Source organism: Octodon degus, unplaced genomic scaffold (assembly GCF_000260255.1).
Source record: "Octodon degus isolate 3935 unplaced genomic scaffold, OctDeg1.0 scaffold00050, whole genome shotgun sequence".
Lineage (NCBI taxonomy): Eukaryota > Metazoa > Chordata > Mammalia > Rodentia > Octodontidae > Octodon > Octodon degus.
The window spans coordinates 10,552,100-10,575,622 of record NW_004524626.1 but is presented as its reverse complement, the minus strand read 5'-3'; the positions used below and the strand labels follow the sequence as shown (position 1 = coordinate 10,575,622).

Here is a 23,523-nt window from a genome sequence, read left to right as displayed (position 1 = left end):
GTACAGTTATGTATATGTCAGTCTGTCTGGAGTTGGAGGGAGCCCTAAGACATAGAAGGCCCTCTGCCAGCCACTAGTGATGGTTAAGAGTGTGGCTTTGTGTCTGGATGCTTGACTGGATTGGGAGGTGTCTGCAGAGGTGACAGGATCCTGAGAGCCCTAACCTCATCAGTAAGTTGTCCAGGGGCTGGGGAGATGGCTCAGTAGAATAAGCGCTTGCCTGGCAAGCGCAAGGGTCTTAGTTCAATTCCTGGTTCTGCTAAAAAACGTTAAATAAATAAGTTGTCCACTGAGGAGCTCCTGGCCACCTGGGCTACTAGGAAGAGGGTCACGGGAGTGACTTGGGGTCTAGAGAGGATCCCTGACACCTTCCTCTCAGGCTCTTCTCCGACCTCTGCCTCCCAGCTGCTCTGAGCTACACGACGGTCCTCCATCACACCCATCCGCCACGGCACTCTTGCCACAGAGCCAGCTGCTTTTGGCCTGCCACCTCTGAGCCCTTGAGCTGAAACAGGCTTCTCCTCCCTTGCACTGGGGATGTCCTGTATTCTGTCCCAACAGTGGAAAGCTGGCTCCTGAGCAGGTGCACTCATCTTGCTGTGGTTTAGACACATCAGGCATTCTCAGTCTCACAGCTAAGTTTACAGGGGTGGAGAGCATCTTCGAATCTTTCTGGGCTCTTGACTATTGGGGTTGACCATCCACAAAGCTGGTTTTGAAGGTGAAGCATTCACGTGATGTTTGCTCTTGCAGTCCAGGGCAAGTCTGGCTTCTTTGCGTGGGATCTGTCCCCCTTCCTAGGGGTTGGGGGGTCATATTTGGAAGTATTAAGTAGAAAATAAATATTTCAGAAGGACTTATTGTTCTCCAAATCAACTTAAATCCATGGTCCTCCTCCATCTTGGTCTGTCAGATCTGCTCTGTTTTTACTTGTGAGTTATTCTAGCAGCCTGCGGGAGATTTATCAAAAAAAAAAAAAAAAAAAATCTATTTTCTGGCTTTTGAATATAAAAAGCCTACTTAGAGATTTTGAATCTTGACTTAATGAACATACAAAAAATTTAAGCTCTGAAGGAATCTAGGTGAAAATCTGGCCAGGAGACAGTGATTGTCAAGGGCTGGCAAAAGAAGAAAATGGGGACGTCATTTAATGAGGACAGAGCTTCAGTTTCAGGGGATGAAAAGGTTCTGGATGTGGGGGTGGCGGTGGTCGTGGGGCTCTGTGAATATCCTTAGCTTGGCCGAAATGCACACGCAAGGTGAAGATGGTGAAGACGGTAGACTGCGTGTTCTGTGTACTTTACCGCAATTTTAAAAATAAAGTCTATTAAATAAAAAAGAAGTCTGGCCATAAATAATATATGTGGAAGAACATCCATCAGTCTGAGTCAGCGCTTCCTGTGACAAAGTTAAGCAGGGCTCTTTGAGAATAGTTAGGCAAGAGAGAAAAGAATTATGCCACGAGGGGGTCCAGAGACAGATCGCATTATCCTGTTATGCCACCCACAACCCAGACATCTTCAGGGTGCTGCAAGAAAAGAAGACTCGTTAGCGCCCCCCTAAGAGCCCAGGATGCAGAGGTTTGCTACTGAGTAGAGAAGGCTGTAGCAGTAACACAGGCAGTGTAGTGGGTTTCTGACTAGTGGGCGGCTTCTTACACCCAGCTAAATTAAACTAGCAAGAAACTGGGTGCAGAAGGCCCGCCTGAGGGCTGCTGCCAGCAGCATAAAGGCAGAACAGGAGGAGCTGCCGGAACACTGTTAGGGATGCTGTTTGGAGCAGCTGCTGGGGCTGCTGGAGGCTGCTGGTTCTCCTGGGCTGTTCCGCTGGAGGGCCTTGTCACGCTGCCTTTCCCGGTGGACTTTGGGGGAGCTCTGGTCCTCATCTTGAGCATCGCTTCCTGGCTCTGGAGGGGAAGATGGTGCCCTGCTCAGCCTCATGGAGAAGTTTGTCGCACTGGCTTTCCTGATGGGGACTCAGCTTGTCTCATTGCCGGAGGAGCTCAGGACCTCACTGCTGCTGAGGACGGCTGTGGTGCCTTTGGGGGAGCCCTGGTGCTCACCTTGAGCGTCGCTTCCTGGCTCCAGTGCAGATCCCTCGGCTGCTGGCAGACCCTTCACCCACTGGCATAGACTTCCTGGCTCCCACCTCTGACCTTCAGGCTTTTTCAGCACAGATCCAAGAAGCAGGCTTGCATGGGACTTTGCTGTGGGCTCCAGGCCTCCAGCTGGACTTGTGGGAGGCATCGTTAGGAAATCCAGGTCCTCAGCTGGATTCTTTAGTGTTTAGTGTGTGCAAAGGTTTCCTGCACCTGTTGCATGTGATTCTTGGGCGATTCATTACAAAACAATATTATCAAATGTGTCCTACACTATATTGTTTCTCTTGCACAAAACCCCAAACCATGACGGCAGCATCCTGTGTTGAAGTGGAGCACAGCAATCATTGGGCCAGTCCCCTACTCCTTCCACCACCCTCCCCAATTCCCATGCTGTCCACACAGACTGATGACTTCCACAGTCCCTCTAACTCTCTTGCCACCAGAGCAGGCTCTGGCCATGATGGTCAGGGACCAATGTGACAAGGCCGTCCAGCAGAACAGCCCAGGAGAACTAGCAGTTTCCAACACCTCCAACAGCTGCTCCAAACAGCATTCTTATCAGCGTTTCAGCAGTTTCTCCTGTTTTGCCTTTGTGCTGCTGGCAAAAGAAAAAAAGAAAAAGAAAGAAAGAAAGAAAGAAAGAAAGAAAGAAAGAAAGAAAGAAAGAAAGAAAGAAGAAAGAGAGAGAGAGAGAAAGAGAGAAATTCCATTGGACCCAATTATATTTCTAGTTTTCTTCCCAAAAGAATTAAAATTATTGTACCATAGGGATATAGTCAAACACATACGCTGCAGCAGTACGGCTCACCGTAGCTAAACCTTGGAAGCAGACTAGATGTCCATCGACAGATGAACGGGTATAGGAATGTGATAAAAGGGTGATGCAGTCATAGGTGTACGTGCTCAGGAGTACTACTGAGCCATAAGGAAGGGTAGATTTGAGTCATTTGTAGGAAAACGGATGGCTCTTGAGACCACAGTGCTGAGTGAAATGAATCAGACCCAGAGAGCTAAAGGTCATGTGGTCCATCCATATATGAGAAACCCAAGCTATAAAGTGCAAATTAAAGATGGATGATCGAAAATGGGAGAGGGCTTTGTGGAGGTGGGCGGGTGATCTGTAACTGGAGGAAGACAAGAAGGAAAGGAGGAGGAAGTGAAAGGGTCCAGATGCGATATGTCCACGCGCCAGTTCCCCACAATGGAGTATTTTTTGTGCGTTGCAAACATAAAATAATAAAAACTGGGGAAAAGGTTAAAAAAAAAAAAAAGGAAGAAAACAAAATCCCACAACTTCTAGGACAAATTGAGCATGGCCACCTAGTGATCTTGATCCGGTCCCCTGGCCAAGGGACACAAACTGGTCTTGAGCCCACCTCAATGGCCAATAAAAGGTTGCAAATTCCTTTATTCTGGAAGCAGCCTCGTGCCTTTTTCTTATAAGCGCCAATTCCCTTGGGTGACTCCCCCGCCCCAGTTAAAGACCCCAGTGTACGCATCTGCGATCCAGTCAGCCCTGCATGAAGGACCCAGCACGCACAGCCGTCAAGCACTGCTGTGGAAGTGGCCGGCTCCGTGCCTCGGCTCCCAGTGTGCTCCGCGCTGACTCCAACAGGACCGGCCCAGTGGTCCATGGACCTCCCATCTTGGGTCCTTTCCTTGCCATCTGTGTGCCGCGCTCCTTTCCAGCTGCATCCTGGGCTCATCTCCCAGATAAAATCTTGCACCCCCAAGTCCTTATTTTGGGGTCTTCCTCTGAGGGGGACAACCTGACCCAGTAACTATATAATGTATCATCCAAACCAGGACACTGGGGAGAATGAAAACAGTCCCTGGGCCACCCTAGGCAAACCAGGATGTGCAGCTGTCCCACCCAGCATGAAAGGAAGAGGAGCCAGAAGACTTGTGTGGACCCTGAACGTACCAGTCCCTGCATTCATCATTTTATTAAAAGCAGTCGTCTTGATCCAGGCCTTTTTGGGAGGACCTAAGAGGCAATCGGTGTGCTATAAATTAACCATGGCAGGGAACTGGCCGGGAGCCCTGCCAGCTGGACACTGGCCCTCCACAGCCCGTCCAGACTCCGCCATCCGGGACCTGTCAGAGTCTCTGCCTGCTCCTCCTCAGCTCAGAGCCTGTGGATTGTCATCTCTCCGCTAGCGTCCCAGGGCTCAGCAGTATTCAGAATAATCTTCTTCCACATAGTTTGAAGGGAACCAGCCGATCTGGAAAGAAAAGGGAAATCCATGAGGGACAGCTCAGCACGGTTCCTCCTCCTCAATACAGCAGGCATCTGCCGGCCTCGGGGCCTTTGCATGTGCTATTTTTTTCTACCTCAGAAAATAGAACATCCAGGGGCCGGGGAGATGGCTCAGTAGGATAAGTGCTCCCCAGGCAAACTCAAGGGCCTGGTTCAATCCCTGGTTCCACCAAAAAAAAGAAAGAAAAGAAAAGAAAATAGAACGTCCAAACACACACAAGCATGACGCACTGCCTCCTAAAAGTGTCTGTTTATGCATCACCTTGTCAGTAAAGCCTACCTCGTCCCCTGCCAAAATGCAAGCCCTGTTGAAACACTCCACGTCTCCTCTCCCCTTCCTCTTTTTCCATAGTAACAGCATCTGATTAGTCACATGTTTTACACATTTACAGGCTTTATTTTTAATCCCTCCAACACACTGCAAGGATGTGGGGATTCTTGTCGGTCTTGCTTACCACTGAATCTCTAGAATTTAGAACAGTTTCTAACGCACAACATATACTCAGTACTTATTTGTTGGATGAGAAGATAGGTGGGATAGTGAATGCAGGGGTTAGTGGATGCATGATGGGTGGGCGGATGGGTGGGTGGATGAAAGCAGAGGTAGAGGCGGACAAATGAATGCATTAATACATATGGATGGGTAGATGGGTGGGATGCACATATGCATGTTTGAGGAGATGGCTGTGTGGATAGATGGATAGATGAATGGGTGGGTGGGTGGATGGATAGAAGTGTGATTGGTTGGATGGATGGATGGATAAGTGAATGGATGGATGGATGGATAGATGTGTGGATGGAAGGATGGTTGGATAGATGTGTGTGTGGATGGATGGATAGAAGGATGAATGGTTCAATAGATGTATGGATGGATGGATAGAAGTATGGATGGATGGATGGACAGATGGATGGGTGGGTGGATGGATATGTGGATGGATGGATGAATAGATGAGTGGATAGATGGATAGATGTGTGGATGGATGGACAGATGGATGGGTGGATGGATGGATGTGTGGATGGATGGATGAATAGATGAGTGGATGGATGGACAGATGTGTAGATGGATGGATAGAAATGTGGATGGATGGATTGATGAATGAATGGATGGATGGATGTGTAGATGGATGGATAGATGAGTGGATGGATGGATAAATGGATGTGTGAATGAATGGATGGGTGTATGAGTGTATGAATGGGTTGCTGGGTGAGTCTGTGGCCAGGTAGATGATGGATGGACAAATGGACAGATAGGTGGATGGATGGATGGATTGAAGATTGGTGGATGTCCCAGCAGGTGGATAAACAGATGTCTAAATAAAGATAGACATAAAGAAGGATGGATATTTATGAATGGATTTGCAGGTGAATCCTGTGCCTCTCAGACCTAAAGCCTGTCAAAGTCCTCCACTGCTCACTAAGCTCACTCACAATCTCTTCCACCAATTTACTTGCCTAACAATAACCCTGATCAGTGTTTCCCTCACCTATGTTTCCCCCAGTAGAATGTAAACCCTAATAATTGTCCTTGTCTTTACTCAGCAAATTTTTTGAAGGAACTCTCCAAGCAAGGAAGAATTTCAGAAGCCAGAAATTCATCTATGGATGAAATAAATAAGGCACTTTACTTAGGTGGAACAAAAGCGAGAGCTAAGCAGAAATAAGTTAGTTTGGAGAGCCTTGGGAGGCCCATCCTATTCCCGAAGGCAAAAAGCACAGTGAGTAGTGTCAGGCATGCTTCTTCATGCATTCTATGTATACTGAACACTTCCTGTGTGCCAGGCCCTGTTCCAAGCACTGGCAATGATTTAATGAACAAGACAGATACAAATCCCTGTCTTTGTGTCCCCCACACGTGCTCATCCTGCCTTGACTCCAGGGACTTTGCATATGCTGGGTCTTTTGTGGAAAGCATTTCCCCCAGCCCTGAGAATGACTGTTTCACTTAGCTGTCTTTTTGTGGACCCTACTACTCAGCCTGGCCTCTTAGAAGTCACTCAAGATTGCTGCTAGGATAAGCCAGGTGACCCTTTGGGATACCTCTGTCACCTTGTGACACCCCATCCCAACCTGGATCACTCAGTGTCTCCATTGACTGGTCACAAGTCTACAGGTTTAGGTTACATCTTCCTTACTAGACTGTGAGTTTCATGAGGATGGAAGTTTTACCATCCTCAGCACCCAGAAGAATGCCTGGCACTGAGCAGGTGTTCAATAAATAAGTGTAGTTTACAGAAGCGCATTAAGCATCTCTGTCCATTTCAGCTGCACCCTACCTCCTCCAGTGCACAATTCCGGTGCAGTCCCACAGCTGGGTCGCCCACACCCACACCCTTGCCTTAGCTGCCCACCCCCGTGCCTGCTCACCCGGCCATAGATCTCCCCTCGCCACCAGCCTTGTTGCCCTTTTTTGCTGAGGATCTTGATGATGTCACCCTCCTTCAGGGACAGCTCTGATCGGTCCCTCGCACAGAAGTCATAGCGGGCTTTGGCAGTGCCGAAATACTTGGTGCTCCCTGCTGCGGATAGAAAACAGTGGTGGGTAAGTGTCTGGCTTGTCCACACCAGCAGGTGGCAGTGGAGAGGCGATGCCTCGTCTCAGGAGCCCACTCTGGGTGACCAGCTGCATGGCTCCTTTGGTGTCCCCTATGTTTACAGCTCACGACTGTAAAACAGTATCATCTTCCTGCCCTAAAGAGCATCCAAGTTTAGGAAAATGCATCCATTTTTGGAATCATTTTGATTTTTTTTTTATCCATCTGGCCCTGTTTCCGTGGATCCTACATTCATGGTTTCAACCAGACTCAGACCAGAAATACTCAAGAAAAAAAAAAAAAAAAACTGAGATGGTACTAAATGCATACAGATGTATTTTCTTGTCACCGCTCCCTCCATGGCGCAGCACAGCAGCGATCTCCATGGCCTTTTATTGAATGAGGTCCTGGAAGTCATGATTCGAAGTCTCCAGGAAGCTGTGTGTGAGTCTATGGAAGTACTGTACTGTTGTGGATAAGAGATCTGAGCATCTGTGGACCGGAGGGATGGACCCAGAATCGATCCCCCATGAGAACCAAAGGATGATTGCGCCTACAGAAAATGAACAAGAAGGGGCCAGGAGATAGCTCAGGGGCAGAAGTGCCTGCTTGGCAAGCGCAAGGTCCTGAGTTTGATCTCTAATAGCACCAAAAAAAAAAAAAAAAAAAAAAAAGGAAGAACAAGAAAGCTATGAAAAAGTTCATTCTAGGTTGTTAAGTTTTATTTTCTTAAAGACGACCAAGGGTCAAAAGAAGAGAATGAGGGAAAGGTAAGTAGTGGCAGAGAAAAAAGGCAGAGTAAACTTCTCATAGTAAGTGAAATTGCAAGACATGGAATTAATTTGTAGCGTTCTAGATTGAATACACACAGAAAGACACGTAAATGATGTGGAGACAAATGGAAACATTGGTTTTATTGGGTAATGAGGGTTGAAATGATTTTTGTTTCAAAATACTAATATGCTGATATTCCCTTTTGAAGAATACAACATTCTGGCCTGTGTATGCACCTGTCATCCCAGCCCTTGGGTGGCCGAGGCAGGAGGATCCCTGTACATTCTAGGCCCGCCTGGGCTACATAATGAGACCTTCTTAAAAAAATCAAAATGAGGGCCATGGAGATAGCTCTGCGGTCTAAGTGCCTGCCTAGGCAAGCGCAAGAACCCGGATTCAATCCTGGGTACTGCATGCCGTACCAGCTCCACCCCTGGTGCACCGAGCTGGCCACAGAGACCAGGCATGGTGGCGCACACCTGTAATCCCAGTGGTGAGGAGGCTGAAAACAGGATCACTATGAGTCCAAGCTGCGTAGTGACACACTGTACCAAGTACACAAATGGAAAAAAAAATTAGAAAAAGAAGTTCTGTTGTTGCACAGATGTGACCTCTGGACACCCATTAGACACCCCAGACTCTCCCTCTGCTTGGGGAGAAGCCGGGGCTGCAGGCCCCAGCCTGAGACCCACCTGGTGGCTTGCTGATAGCTCTCCTCTCGGGCTCCTTGTAGGGGAACTGTAAGGTGGTGTCCAGAGACTTGAAGCAATCCTTCAGGGAGTTCTGCCGGTAAAACTCCACCAGTTCCTGGAAGGGGACGCGCACCACACAAGTGATCCCAGCTGGCCTGGCCACACGGGACAGAGCCAGCACCCTCTTCCTGGACTCCCTGGCAAATGGCTCCTTGTATGCTTCCCACGACAGGAAATCCTTCCCTTCCTGAGTGGTGAGGCCCAGGTTACGGGAGAGAAACCTAACAGCCCAGGGCCAGTTCTGCTGGCAACCAATCAGTTTGCTTCAAGATAAATTTAACAAATAATCAGCTCACCAAATCTAACGACTGCTATGGATATCAAGGGCCTCATCTTTAGTAGTAGTAGTAGTAATAGTTTTTAAGCACCGTTATGCTGGCCAATGGACATATTACACAGCATCTTGATTGCCCAAAAATCCTGCTTGATGATGAACATGTTCAAGAATCTTCCATCTCATAATTGGAAAGCCCAAGTCATAGAGTGGCTGAGTTCTTTATAAGCCAAAATCTAATAATGAGAAAATACTCAGGCAAGTCAACATTCAAAAATATTCTTTAAAACCAGACACTCCACGTTTGAGAGTTTCAGACTCAAAATATTCAAAGATCAAGAAAGATTAAAAAAAAAAAATCCTAAGAAATTATTATAAACAAAATACTAAGAAGGAGGGTTCGATTCCCCAGTCCTGCAGGCCACACCGGCCCTGCCCCCTGGGGCATGCTGAGCTGGGTGACCAAGTCCAGGCATGGTGGCACACACCTGTAATCCCAGTGCTGGGGAGGCTGAGACAGGAGGATCACTATGAGTCCAAGTTGCATAGTGAGTTCTTGTACCAAATACATTTTTAAAAAAGAAGACCAGGGGCTGGTGAGATGGCTCAGTGGTCTAAAGCACCTACTTAGAACAAGCTTAGCAAAGCACAGGGACCGCGGTTCAATCCCCCAGCACCTCATGCCAGCCAGCCCCGCCCCCTGGTGGGCTGAGCTGGCCACACACACACACACACACACACACACACACACAAATAAATAAATAAATAAATAAAATTAAAAAAAAATAAAAAATAAAAAAATAAAAAAGAAGACCAAAAGGGGCTGGGGAGATGGCTCAGTGGAATAAGTGCTTCCCTGGCAAGTGCAAGGGCCTGAGTTCAATCCTTGGTTCCGCCAAAAAAAAAGACCAAGGAGGTAAAAACTAAATGCAATGTATGGTTCCTACTCGGATTCCTAGGGGGAAAACAGCTTAAAAATTATAACTGGTGCAATCGAGCAGCTTCTCATATGAACTACAGTGTACTGGACCATGGTTTTGCATCAGTGTTCTGCTGATCCCAGTCTGATGACTCTGGACTGAGCTAGGAGAACATCTTGGGTCTGGGAGGATTCGTGCTGAAGTCACTTAGGACAAAGAATTCTCGTTCTGTTCTTAAATAGTTTGGAGGCGGAGGAGACAGAGTGAGTGGCCCAAGTACAAGGAACAGAATACTAGCAAACAGTGAATCCACATGGCAGGCCCAACATATTCACTGCACTACCACGGCACTTTTTTGTTTTTCTGAGTAACAAGAAACCGGAACTCAGCATGGTGGTGCACGCCGGTAATTCAAGCCCAGCAAGGATGACTTAGTAACTTAGTAAGACCTTGTCTCAAAATAAAAAATAGAAAAGGGCCAGGGAGGTGGCTCGGTGTTAAGGTCTTGGGTTCAATTCCCAGTACCACAAACAGACAGACAGTCTCAGAAATGAAAGTCTGGGCCAGGGATACAGCTCGGTGAGCTAAGTGCCTGCCTGGCAGGTGCGAGGACCCTGGTTGGATCCCCTGCACTGCATGCTGGGCCAGCCACCAAAACAGGGCGTGGTGGCACACTCCTGTAATCCCAGCACTGGGGAGTCTAAGACAGGAGGATCACTATGAATCCAAGCTGTGTAGTGAGGCTCTGTACCAAATACATTAAAAAAAAAAAATTAAAAAGGAAAGAAATGAAAGGTTAAAGGGAGAAACACGTATTTGTGGCATGAATTAATCTGTTGAGGAATCAACAGATTCCTTTGAGGACCAAGTGAAATCTAAGACACCACTGTAACAAATAAAATGCTGACACCTCAGCTACAGAATTCTGGATGTTCTTTAAGGAGGACCCCACAGCTCCTTAAGGACTCTTGGGCCCCTGCGTCAGGCCTATGTGTCTTAGACCAACAGGCTTAAAAAGTCTAAAGAATTATCAAAAATTACAGGGCACCAGACAGAAGCAAACGATACTCAACAGACATCTGCAATCCTAGCAGAATGGTCCTCGGCAGATTATGCTGAGCTACGCCTGGAAGTGGGACAGACTGTGGGCGCTGATAGATGGGCCTGGGGGTGTACTGGGGTCCTAGCTATTACGCCCTAACACTAACAACCACTCCAGAAATGCTCACTTCCCTCGCTGGCCGCTAGGAGAGTAAGTCGCAGGCCAGTGCTGCCAGAGGGGTCACTGTGAATATGGAAAATGGGGCTCTGAAGGTAGGTTTCCTGGGAGGGTGCTGCCTGGGCTCCGGGATGGGCAGAAACTGGTCCTTACCAAAAGCCCCCGGAAAGCCTTCTTCTCCGTGATCCGGTAGAGTCCTTCTGACGTTGTGATTTTAATATGCTTGACCTCGACGTTATACCTAGAACAAGAAAGAGAAAGGCTGGCTGGTTAGGCTCTGAGTTTGAGGACCTGGCCCACCCCCTTGCAATACTCAGCTCCAGGCTACACCTGCAAGAAGAGGCGACCTTGGCTCCTTCGGGGAAGGGCGACCTCTGCGCCCAGCACTGAGGCTGTCGCGGTGGAGTCCCTCCCCTGGGGCTTTTGCTGTGCTCACTACCAGTTCTTGTCCCAAATAAGAGGACCCATCTCCCCTGTGCCCAGGACTGTAAGGAGGTCAGTAAGACCACATAAAGAAAGCAATGTTCTTCAACAGACAATAAGAGAAAAGTCCACTTCCCCCAGTATGGAGAATGACAGAACTCAGAAGCCATGCAAGGCAAGAACCATTGCTGCCGACATGGCAGCCCACAGACTGACAGGGACTCCGATGAGACAGCCATTCAGCCAGTACGGCAGCCTGAAAGGCCAAAAAACCTCTCACTAAAACCCCTTAGAAATACAAAGGTGAAAAATAAAAGGTGAGTTCTTGAAGGAAAGTGAGGGAAATTTCCAGAGGTCAAAACTGGAGATGAAACTATAAGCCGAGCCAGCAATAAGCATGAGCCAATGCCCGGTCACACTAAGAGTTCTGCAGGCCTCGGTGACCGCAGGGCTCACATCTTGAGGACGTGGAAGAGTGAGTTCCTGGGCCTAGCAGGAGGCTGGCACTGTGACCCCTCCTGTCGTCTGTAAGACTGAGTCACCCAGACGGTAACACTTTCAGAGAGGCGCCAAGGCTAGGAGAACCCAAAGGCGGTGCTCGGGAAGCTTGTGTCAGATCCAAAGAGGAAAACGCATGCCACCTTGGGAATTCCTACCTGGGGCATGGTCTCTTGTAGCTCTGGGGTTTAAATGTCCATACAATATAAACAAGTAAAAGAAATAATTATCTTTTGAAATATAAAAGGTAAAGCAATGTAAAAATCAGTTTGAATGAGTCAGGCATGGCGTCACGTGCCTATAATCTTAGGACTACAGGAGGCCGAGGCAGGAAGATCAGAAGTTGAAGGCCAGGCTTGGGCAGTTTAGCTAGTTAGCAACACCCTTTCTTTAAAAAAAAAAAGTTATTTATAAAGGACTAGGGATATAGCTCAGTAAAAAGCCTTCTATTTGATCTTCAGTACTGGAAGCAAACAAACAAAATTAACTTCAATGTTCACCTAAAAAATAACTTATTGGTGATTCCGAAAGAAGCAAGTTCTTCAAGCAGCATTGGATTCCCAGAGGGAAGCCCCCACTTAAGACCAGCACCTAGCAGCCACGGTGCCGCACCCCTGGGACCCCGGGCAGCAGGATCCCCGACTCAAGTGCAGCATGGGCAATTTAGCGTCTTAGTAAAACCCTGTCTCAAAATAAGTTAAAAAAGAAAAAAAAAAAAACCTTAAAAGAGCTGGAGATGTTGTTCAATGTGTAGAACTTGGGCTTAATCCCCAATAAAAATATATTACAAATACTTTTGAATATATTACAAATATATTTAAAAATATATTACAAAAGAGGCATGCAAATTAGAACAGCTATTACAGAGCAGTGTGCAGTGGTTCTTTCAGAGACCTAATCTAGATCTACCCTACGATCAGGTCTTCGCACTACCGGGTGGATATCCAAAGAAAATCAAATGAGCATATGGAAGAGGCATGCCCACGCCCACGTCTGCTGCTCCAGAATCAGCCTAAGTGCCTTGCGACAGGTGCGTGTGTAAAGAAACGATGCTCCGTACCCCGAATGGAATATTACCAAGCTGTTAAAAAAGAATCCTTGTCACGAGCAGCAAACATGGATAAGACTAGAGAACTTTATGTTAAATGAAATAAATGAGATACGAAGAAATGCTACCCATTCTTACTCATGTAGACGCTAAAAGTGTTGGCCTCAAAGAAGTAACCAGAAGTGTAGTTACTCAAGGCTGTGAAGGGTCTGGGAAAGGGCGTGGAGGAGTGTGGTCATGAGCTTGGAAACGCAGACAGGAAGTGAGTGCTGGTGTTGCAGGACACAACCGGGTGACGGCAATTTGCAACCTACTCCAGGATAGCGATCTTTGGGACCCTCCCTGGGAATTACATCTGTCTTGCAGCTGTTTTATAAAGTGAAAGCGGGGCTCCCTTTCTTTCCTCTTCGGAGCCCAGGTTAAGCGAGGAGCGGGACCAGGGAGGGAGGACTCACTTAATGCTGATGGCGAATTCCGCCGCGTCCTTCACCCTCTGGCGCACCAAGAAGGTCCCATCCGAGCGGTTGGTGAGGATGCTCTCGGCGCCCGCGCGCTCCACGGGGCCCGCGTACCTGCGGGCAGACGCAGGGGAGGGCCTCAGGCCTCGGCCGGCCGCCAGAGTCATTAGCGGTCGGTCGGTCGGTCGGTCGGTCGGTCGGTCGGTCGGTCGGTCCTGCGGTCCTTCCTGGGGCTGGCTGCGGCTCCAGGGCGTGCGAGGCCGGGGCGGGCCGGGCAGCAGCCAGGGCGAGAGGGACCCAGATGCCAGCCATCCAGGTAAGTAGCAATAAAGGAAACAATACTGTAATGCAACCTTTAAAGATTAGAGTAAATGGGGGCCAGGGAGATAGCTCAGTGGAATAAGTGCTTGCCTGGCAAGCGCAAGGTCCTGAGTTCGATCCCTGGTACAAAAAAAAAAAAAAAAAATTAAAGTAAATGGAAAAATTAGCCTTGACAAGGAATGGGGCCCCTACCAGGCCAGCAGGAGCACGCTCCTGGGAAGAACTGGGCTCTGAGCGGAGGCGTGCGAAGGCCCAGCACCGGGTTCAGAGGCGGGAGGTGGGCTCGGGGCGGGAGAAGGGAGGGGACGCGGGTGGCCGGTAACGGGGCTGCTCTCAGGGACAATGAAAGTGTTTGGGGCTGGACAGAAGGGGCGGCTGCACTCCATCACTAATGTGCCAAATATTACTAAACATATGAGCATATTATGTAAATGCAAGCGTACAATATCAGTAATACATCAAGTATATATAATCATATACTCATTATATACAATATATAATTACAAATTTATATAAGTATAAATATGTAATATATGACAGTCTGACATAAATGTATATAGTAATTACTGTGCGGAGTGTAAGTTGATATACCATATAACATAATAGGAACATGTAATAAAATGTAATATATATGTCATAACATGTTATGTAATATAGAAATGCAAATGTAAACATCAGTAATATTGACTGTTTATAATATATAAGTTTAAATATGAAATATAAATGCAAAAAAGAAACATAATTATGTACATGTAAAGTACAACATAAATAACCAGTTATATGATATGTCATTCATACGTGGAATGTAACATACTGTATTATGATACAGTATGTTATATAGTGTAGTATAAATAGCATTTAGTGTAATACAGTATATAATATATAATATATAAATATATGCAACTTGTAGTAATGATAAAAATATAAATGTGTGGTATAAATGATTGGGCTGGAGAAATGGCTCAGTGGTCTAAAGCACCTACTTGGAACAAGCTTGGCAAAGCACAGGGACCGCGGTTCAATCCCCCAGGACCACATGCCTGCCAGCCTTTCCCCCAGGCGGGCTGAGCTGGCCACACACACACACACACACACACACACACACACACACTCTAAATAAATGTAAAAAAAATAAAATAAATGATTGATATTTTATCTACATATGTGATAATGTGAATAAATAGTATTAATGTAAATATAACATTATATGTAAAATTACATATATGTAAAAGCAAAATATAAATAATCAATTGTATAATGTGTAATTATGTAATAATTGCCCTTAACACATGTATAAATCTATAAATGTCAGTACGTGTTGCATGATGTATAATATGACTGAAGGGTAACTATATAGTACAGATAATTTTAATTATAAATTTTAATCTTTTACTTTTAAATTTCAATTATATTGTACGTAATATAGAATGTAGCACAAATCTAAATACAAATAGGGATAGAAAAGCCACGGCCCATTAAGTGGTAAATTCTATGGGAATGCATCTCAATTCTACTTTTAGAAACAAGTTCAAAACAAGTCCATGGAAACATAGGTTCTAAGGAGACAGCCATTTCTTTGGATCTAGTCCTGGACCTCTTGAATCTTCTATTTATAATTTTCATATTTTTGTCCTTTGTAGATCGTTTTGCTGTGCTTTTCATTGTTTTTACATATTGTGCTAACATATTCTGATTTCATTCGTTTGGTTACTACCTTGAACCCGCAGTCTTGGCTCTGAGCCATGGCTCCAGGCCCTTCTGTTTTATTAGAGACAGGCTCTCTCTATATCTCTAAATTGCCAGGCATTGTGGTGCATGCCTGTCATCCCAGCACTCGGGAGGCTGAGGCAGGAGACTCACAGTGAGTTTGAGGCCAGCCTGGGCTACATAAGCAAGTTCAAGGCCAGCCTGCATACAAGGCGAGACCCAGTCTCAAAACAAACAAATGAACAAAATAAATAAATAGCTGAATTGCTGAGGCTGAGCTCAGATTCAGATCCTCCTGCCTCAGCCTCCAAAGTGCCGGGCGCAGGCCTGTACCGTCATACCCAACTATGTAGTACACATCTCGATCATGGAAACTTTTAGCACTCTCTTAAACCTTGCAGCCAAAATGGAAACATTATTTTGAACTAGTCCATCCCTGTTGCCCACAGCTTGGCACAAGGGGTAGGGCCAGCTCCGCCCTCAGAGACTGAGGTTCGAATCCAGTCTGTACCACCCGCCTGCTTTAAACCCTCGGAATGTATTCTTGCCACCCGAAACCTCAATTTCCTTTTCCAAAAGGATGAGGGCCGCCAGAAAGACACGCTTAGTAGATGGTGAGAAAGCACGTGAAGGGCTATAATGTGTGCACTCGGCAAACGGAAGCAGGATGACCATGTGCCCTGTCATGACTATGGAGAGAGGAAGTCGGACAGCTGCGGGTTCAAATCCCTTCTCCGTCACTTCCTCACTATGTGGCACTAAATAAATCACTTCCCCTCTTTAAGCTTTCCTTTGCAAAAACAGGACTCCTCCTCCGCAAAAAAAAAAAAAAAAAAAAAAAAAAAAAGGAAGTGAGACTAGCTATTATTTTATGGGGTTAGGGGAAGGGTTAGAGGACTTCATGAAAGTGCAGATACAGAGGTGACTGAAAATACGGTGAAAGTTTACATTTTAAAAATGTATGGGGTGGGCAAGATAGCTCAGTGGTCTAAAAGCATCTGCTTAGGCAAGTTTAGGCAGGTGCAGGGGACCATGGTTTGATCCCCGGCACCACATGCTGCGCCAGCCCCGCCCTCAGGGTGGGTGGAGCCAACCCTCCCCCCAAAAAATGTATTACAATCAGACACCCACCACCAGCAATCTCCCTCTACATGCCCCCACTTCAAACACGCTCATCCCGCTGATCTGGCCACCTTCTGAAGCAGCTCTGGAAGTCCGCTCTGGGGGGTCTAGCTGTGCAGTCACGAGTGCCTCGGTATCCTGAATCAATTCAAAGCACCTCCCACTCGTGGTCATCTTGACTTGGGGAAGAGCCGGAAGCCGCTCAGGGCTAGGTGCATTGAATAAGGGGAAGACGCTGTGTGGTTTTTCTGGGCCGCCCTTGCCGCAGATCACACTCCGCACGGCACTCGCTGTATTATTTTAACTGCACCTGTGAAGCCCTTCAGGCAAGCGCACTCCCAGAACTGCCTCAGAAATGTCCGGAGGGCTGGGGAAAGAGCTCAGCAGAATAAACACGTGCCTGGCAAGCACAAGGTCCTGAGTTCAATCCTCCCCAGTACTGCACAAAAAAAAAAAAAAAAAAAAAAAAAAAAAAGGAAAAAAGAAAGCGCCGGGAACATCGGGATGGCGCCCTTTAAATCAAGGGGGTGTGGGGTGGGGGATGGGACGCTCGCGCCAACGCATCTTTTACTGCGATACACTTTTAAAAAGCAAGTGTCCGCTGCACATTCTGATCATGCCCTACACACGAGTGCAAAGCACTGGCGTCCTCACCGAGGAAGAGCCAGCTGTGAAACGCCTGCGCACCGGGAGCAAGAAACCGCTGCCTCCCTTGGGCTGGGCAGGAGGCCCGGACCCCAGCGACTGCGGGAGCCACGCCCAAATCGGAGGCGTGAACGCGTGAAAAGCGGCTGTCATCTCAGAACCGAGAACACAGAGGAGGCCAGAGAGCGCAAGACTGAAGGGCCTGCGTACGCCAACTCGCAGCGGGGTTCGGTCCCCGACGTGCCGTGCCGGCCCCGCCGGCAGGGGGCGCTAAGATGGTGACTGATACTGCGCGTGGTGGTGCGCGCCTGTAATCCCAGCACATGGGAGGCTGAAAATAGGAGGATCACTACGAGTCCGATCGACCTAGTGAGACCCTGTAGGCCCTGTACTGAATGAAAAGCAAAAAGAACAAAGAACATGATCCTGACAGCGGCCAACGCTACCTATATACAAAGTGCTTCAGTTTGTAGGCTCCCTAGTAAGCCCTCAACGGGTTCACTTACGCCCCCCCCCCCCCAGCACTATCAAATTGGGACTGTAACTAAACTTTTTTTTTTTTAATGTATTTGGTACAGGGTCTCACCACAAAGTTTGGACTTGTAGTGATCCTGTTTTCAGATTCCCTGGCTCTGATTACTACAGGCATGCACCACCAGCCGGGTCTCCTTGGCCAGCTCAGTGCCCCAGGGCTGGAGCCGGCTCAGCCTGTGGTGCCAGGAGTCGAACCCTTTTTCCTGGGCTTGCCTAAGCAGGCACTTAGACCACTGAGCCATCTCACCCGCCCTTATAACTAAGCAATTTTCCAGTAGAAAATGGAAACACAGGCTAAGACACCAACTAAGGCAACACAGTTAAATAATGTTAAGGCTAGAATTCAAACCCAGGTTCACAGGCTCCAAAAGTCACAGTGACCCTTCACCCCTAGGAGTGCTCAACAGCATGTAGGTACTTACGTCTCAAGGAGGCCTCATATAACCACTAGGGGGAGGAGTCTTTCCGTCTCCTCCCCCCAGCAACCCTCAGCACAGGGCTGGACTCAGAAGCCCATCACCAAAGTTCAGAGAACAAAGAATTGATTGGCCTAGAAGGCTGCTCTCCCCAGCCTGGGTCCCCAGCCCAGACAGCCCAACTAGCAGAATATGGTTCTACTCACCACAGATGAACGGACAGGTCCTGAGGCGGTCCCTAGGAACAGACAGAGACCTGGGCTCAGGGCAGAGCCACAGGCTGGTAACAGGCTGTAAGGCACTTCATTCACTCAGGGATGGAAGGGTGGATGCACACAGTGGGACCCATCCATGCAATGGAGTATTACTTAGCCATGAAAAGGAAGGAAGTTCTCACATTGCTACAGTGTGGATGGGACTCGAGGCCGTGCTGCTCAGGGAGCTGAGCCACACACAGAAGGACACACACTGAAGGGTCCCACTCCCAAGTGGGTTCTAGCATGGTCAGATCCACAGAGACAGGAAGAGTGGTGGTGCCGGGCTGGGGAGGGCACGGGACAGCATTGCATAGGGTCCAGCTTTCAGTTTGGGGAGATAGAAAATGTTCTGGAGATGGATTCTGGGGGTGGATTGCAGCACTGTGAATATGCTTAGCGCCACTAAACGTGTCCTTAAAATGATCCCATTTCATGGTGGAAATGGCCCATGTCATGCAATGTCTACTTTGTCACAGTCAAAAGTAATAATCCAAAGAATGAGGAGCCATAACCTCTACCTAGTTCCAAAATGCTTCGATCACCCCAAAAGAAAATCTTAGCCCCTGCTCGGCAGCTGCCCACTGCCGGTGGCTTTCTGCATCTGTAGATTCACCCGCCCCAGAGATTTTCCACAAAGAGGAAACACTGCCTAGAGCCAGCGTCCCTGCGCTGCTCACTTGGAAACAGTTAATCGTGTGTTGTGCAAAATTCATCTCGACTGTTTAAAAAAGAAAAGGAGAGAGACGGGGGGGGGGGGGGAGGTTCTGTGTAAAGTGATATGGAAAGATCCAAAAATAAAACAGAAACATTTTAAAATCCAGGCTGCAGATCAGTATCGACCCCTAAGAGCCAACTAGCAGAAATGCGAATCCACCCTGGTACCTGCTGGTGTCTGCACCGAGCGCCTCCCGAGGGCCGCACCAGGAGCCAGATCACAGCAGCTGCTGCGGCCGTGGCTGGAGGCTGGGCAGTCGCCCTCCTGTCTCACTCAAGCCTGGAGCCCAATGACTGCGGAGGAGGACAGAGGTGCAGACGCCTGCGGCCAGAGTCTGAGCGCGCGCCCCTGCCTGCTGCGAGGACCTGGCGCCAGGGAGGGGGAAGGGCTGGCTTCAGGCCAGGCCAGGGAGCATCCAGGGCAGGTCTGGTGGGGCACCAGAGCCCAGGGCCTGCTAAAGAGTGACAGGGACACGTGCAAGGACACAGGGACTGGCCTGGGGGGCTCTTCCAGGTCAGGATTCAAATAAGAACCCAAAAGCTGTTCCTGGTGGGTGATGACAGGTGACAGACGGTGGGGTGATGGGTGTGTAACTGAGAGAAGACAGATAAGAAGATAAATAAGAGATAATAAAGGGCCGGACAGATAGCATAATGGACTACCCGCCTGCTTAGACAGACGAGAGGACCAGGGTTTGATCCCTGGTATGCTCTGCTGGCTCTGCCCCTGGGGCACACTGAGCCGGAGATTGAGACTGGGTGTGGTGGCGCACACTGTAATCCCAGCGCTTGGGAAGCTGAAAACAGGAGGATTACTACGAGTCTGATCTCCGTAGTGAGACCCTGAACATCCTGTAGACCCTGTACTACCTATACTAAATTAAAAATAAAAAGGTAATAGGCAGGTAGTTAAGCACAGAATAGAAAAATAGCTGGTGAAGAGATCATAGATGCATGTGGAGATAATAAATGAAATGACATGTGGGTAGATAACAGTTGATGGACATAGATTAAATTACATGTAAATATGTAATAGATGACGATGAAGAGAAAACAGTGGGTCAGCCAGATGAAAACAGGCAAGTAGATAATGGATGGCTAAGTATAAATTGAGTCAGGGAGAGATGGGGAGGTGGCACCTACACACGCAGGTGGCAGGTGACAAACGGACAAGCAAGAGGTAGGTAACAGATGAGGGTAAGAAAATGATAATAGAGTAGATGATTAATAAGAAGGCAGAGGACAGATCGATCAATGAAAGGTGGGATTAGACAGGTCGGTGATTGATGAGATAAGTGGGTGAGAGGTAATGGGCAACAGACAGTAGGTAAATAGATGGATGATAGATGATGGTATGACATGATAGATAGATATAGATAGGTGATAGGGAGAGAGATGCATGACAGATATGGATATAAAGAGATGACAGATATAAGAGACAACTAATGATGCTGATGCTAGACAACAGACAGATGGGAACAGGTCGAAGTGCAGAGATGGCGAGCTAGACAGTAAATGACAGCAGGTGGGTAACTGGTGGTCCTCAGGCGGGTGGGGAATGTGACAAACCCTCCCCTACTATCACCCGATAAATTTGGGTGAAAGGATGACACTGGAAACTCGCACTGTAATGTGACAGTGAGGAAGCTGTAGAATGCAACAGCATTTTCTAAGTCTCTTGGGAAGCCTGGAACAAGGCTGTGGATTGCATAAGAGAATGATGTCCGGGTGGAGTTTTGTGTTTTAAAATCATGGTGAAATATTGAGACAGTTCTTGTGAGAACAAATTGGGCCACGGGGTCAGTAACGGCATCGGGAAAGAGGAAGAACGCGTGGGCAGGTGAAGCGCACAGCCGCTGAGCAGGTCGAAATCAGCTACAGTGAGGCCCGGCCCAGGGAGGGCTCCTCTCTGTGCTCTGGTTGGGGCTGTGAAGTGATACTGGTGTCATGGCTGTGACGGGGAGGACATGTCTGAGGTGTGGGGAGAGCGGGAAAGATCTGAAGTCACCATCGGGAGGGGGGCAGGCTCCCCCCCCCCCCAGCTAGGAGCAGGCGCAAAGCTTGCACAGGGCTCAGTCCTGTGTCCCTGAAGGGAGGCAGGACAGGCCGCTGCTGTACGCCTTCTTTCTCCAGGCAGCACCCCGTGTGGTGGAAAGGACCTCAGAAAAGAATTAAGGAAGAAGCCAGGTGCGGTGGTGTGCGCTGTCACCCCAGCACTCTGGGAGGCTAAGCAGGAGGATTGATCAAGGGTTCGAACCCAACCTGGGCAACTTAGTGACTAAGTATTTCTGGGACTTAAAAAAAAAAAAGATATAAAATGGTGGGGAGTGGAGCTCGGTGCAGAGGCCCTGGGTTCCATCCCCAGTACTGCAAGAAAAAAGAATGAAGGAGGAAAAGACGGGCTATGGTTCCCAGGCCGGCCAGCTGGTCAAGAGAGCAAAAGCTTGAGCTGGCAGTGCCCCTGCCCCCTACAGGGGTCCCCCAGGTCTGCCGTCCTCCCAGGACCTCACTCAGGCCAGCGCCCTCAGGCCCCCCAGCTTCCAGACACTCACATGGACATAGGGCTTCACCCGGTTACAGGGAAACCAGCCAACTTCATTGGTGCACGTGTTCCTGCCCTAAAAACACAGGAGACAGAACAGGAGCAGAACTCAGGCGCCTCTGCACGTGTCGGGTGGTCACTACTTATCCATCTGTCTGGTGGGCCAGAGAGGGCCACCCCGTGTCAAGTTACTAGGAAGAGGGAGGAACCAGAGCAACGCAGCCCAGAAACCGCCCCCTGTAGACATCGCCCCTCCCAGCCTCAGGGGGCTGTGACCCCATCCCAAGGTCATCTGCACCCAGAACACCACACTCAGCTGCCCACCCCTCCACCCCGGCCTCAGCCTATACCTCCCACCAGTTCTGCTCAGCTTCAGCCTTAGTGAGTTCCACGATGTCCCCAGTGTTGAGCCGCAGGAAGGGCCCGAAGGCTCCAGGAGGTGGAGGAAGCCCATAGTATTCCTGAAGCACTTCCATCTTAGGCAGACCTGGAGGACACAGAGGACATGGTGGCGCAAGGTGGGCAGAAGTCAAGGACTTTGAAGTTTGTGTCTCACTATCCATCCTCCACCAAGTGTGGCTAAAATTAAAAAGACTCACAATATCAAGTAGTGGTGAGGGTACCCAGCAGTTCCATTCCAATATATATTCCCAAGAGAAGTGACAACATTTCCATCAAAAGTCATGACCAAGAATGTCAGATAGCAGCTTTATTTGCAATAGCCAAAGCCAGGCAACAAATCAATGTCCTCATAGGCTGAAAAAAACTGACTGTGGTACTGTCATGGTGTGGAATACTATACAGTGATGAAAAAGGGTGTGCCACTGTTAGAGGCAACTTCATCAATGAAATTCATTATGTTGAATAAAAGAGACTAGAGGCAGGGCTGGCAAGATAGCTCAGCAGTCTAAAGCACCTGCTTAGGCAAGCTTAGGCAGCTGCAGGGGACCACAGTACAATCCTCACCACCACACGCCTCGCCGGCCAAACACCAAAAAAGAAAGACTGGATAAAGCAAAAACCCCCGACTACGTGTTTTCTTCATAGGCAGTTCAAGGGCTGGCAGAACTAGTCTCTTATGACAGAGGTTCCACAGGAGTGCCCTCTGGGCAGTAGGGGAGCACTCCTTGGAGTGCTTCCTAATAGAACATTCTATGATAACAAAATGCTGAAAAACACAGGGGCTGGGGTTCGATCCGTGGCCCTGCATGCCTTGCAGGCCCTCCCGCCCCCGGGGTGAGGGAGTCCAGGCGTGGTGCTGCGCGCCTGTAATCCCAGCACCGGCGAGGCTGAAAATAGGAGGACCGCTACAAGTCCGGCTGCGTAGTGAAACCCGGAACAAAACATGACCAACAAAAAAACCAAACCAAAACAACAACAGCAACCAAAGCAAAACAAAACAAAACAAAAAAAAAAAACCCACACACATACACACTAAAAAACACACTAAAAAAAAATGTGTCCTGTCCTGTTCGGCAGCCACCGGTGGAAGCAGCCTCTGTGAACTGAGCTTATTTTCCATTTAATTGATTTTACCGCACAATTCTGGAGCAACAGAAATGCTCCAAACGCATTCATTATTTGTGACTCCCCTGGGGCCTGGCGGGGGAGGTGGTTTGGGGCTGGGACACGAATGCCATTTTTTTCACATTCTATAGGGATTTAAAGTTTAGCATATCAACGATTGATAGAAAATACCTGTTCCATGTTATGTCTAAGGCATTTGATATTCAGAGAGATAGCGAGGTTATGCTCAAATGCCCATGTCATAGGGTAATAATAGCATTAAGCTTCTCTTCTGGAGGGTTAACAAGTTTGCAGACCAAAAAATTAGAGAAGAAGAAGGGCTACAAGGACAGCCAACATTTTGGCCCTGGCCCTTCAAGGTCAGTGAGGACTCAGGACACAAGAGAACCTGTGCTGTTGCATGAGGAGCCGGACGCGACGACCCCCGGGTTCCATCGCGGGCTCCGCGCCGCAGCGGCGCCCCGCCCCGCCCCGCCCCGC

The 23,523-nt window shown here is 48.4% G+C and overlaps 1 protein-coding gene across 2 annotated transcripts in view; it reads right to left on the bottom strand.

The window, feature by feature from the left end:
• Window positions 1-3,542: 3,542 nt before the first annotated feature.
• The window catches only part of Vav1 (vav guanine nucleotide exchange factor 1), a 60,345-nt gene continuing 40,364 nt past the window's right edge, over window positions 3,543-23,523 (bottom strand). Inside the window, exons 20-27 of one of the 2 annotated variants that reach the window (XM_004632804.2) lie at window positions 21,867-22,003; window positions 21,527-21,592; window positions 18,210-18,241; window positions 13,256-13,372; window positions 10,985-11,072; window positions 8,359-8,473; window positions 6,726-6,877; window positions 3,543-4,326 (exon numbers count right to left, since the gene is read on the bottom strand). In XM_004632804.2, the coding sequence (XP_004632861.1) occupies window positions 4,273-4,326; window positions 6,726-6,877; window positions 8,359-8,473; window positions 10,985-11,072; window positions 13,256-13,372; window positions 18,210-18,241; window positions 21,527-21,592; window positions 21,867-22,003 (761 nt within the window). In that variant the 3' untranslated portion in view covers window positions 3,543-4,272. The remainder of the gene's footprint in view (window positions 4,327-6,725; window positions 6,878-8,358; window positions 8,474-10,984; window positions 11,073-13,255; window positions 13,373-18,209; window positions 18,242-21,526; window positions 21,593-21,866; window positions 22,004-23,523) is intronic. The other variant, XM_023717086.1, reaches the window with a different exon arrangement.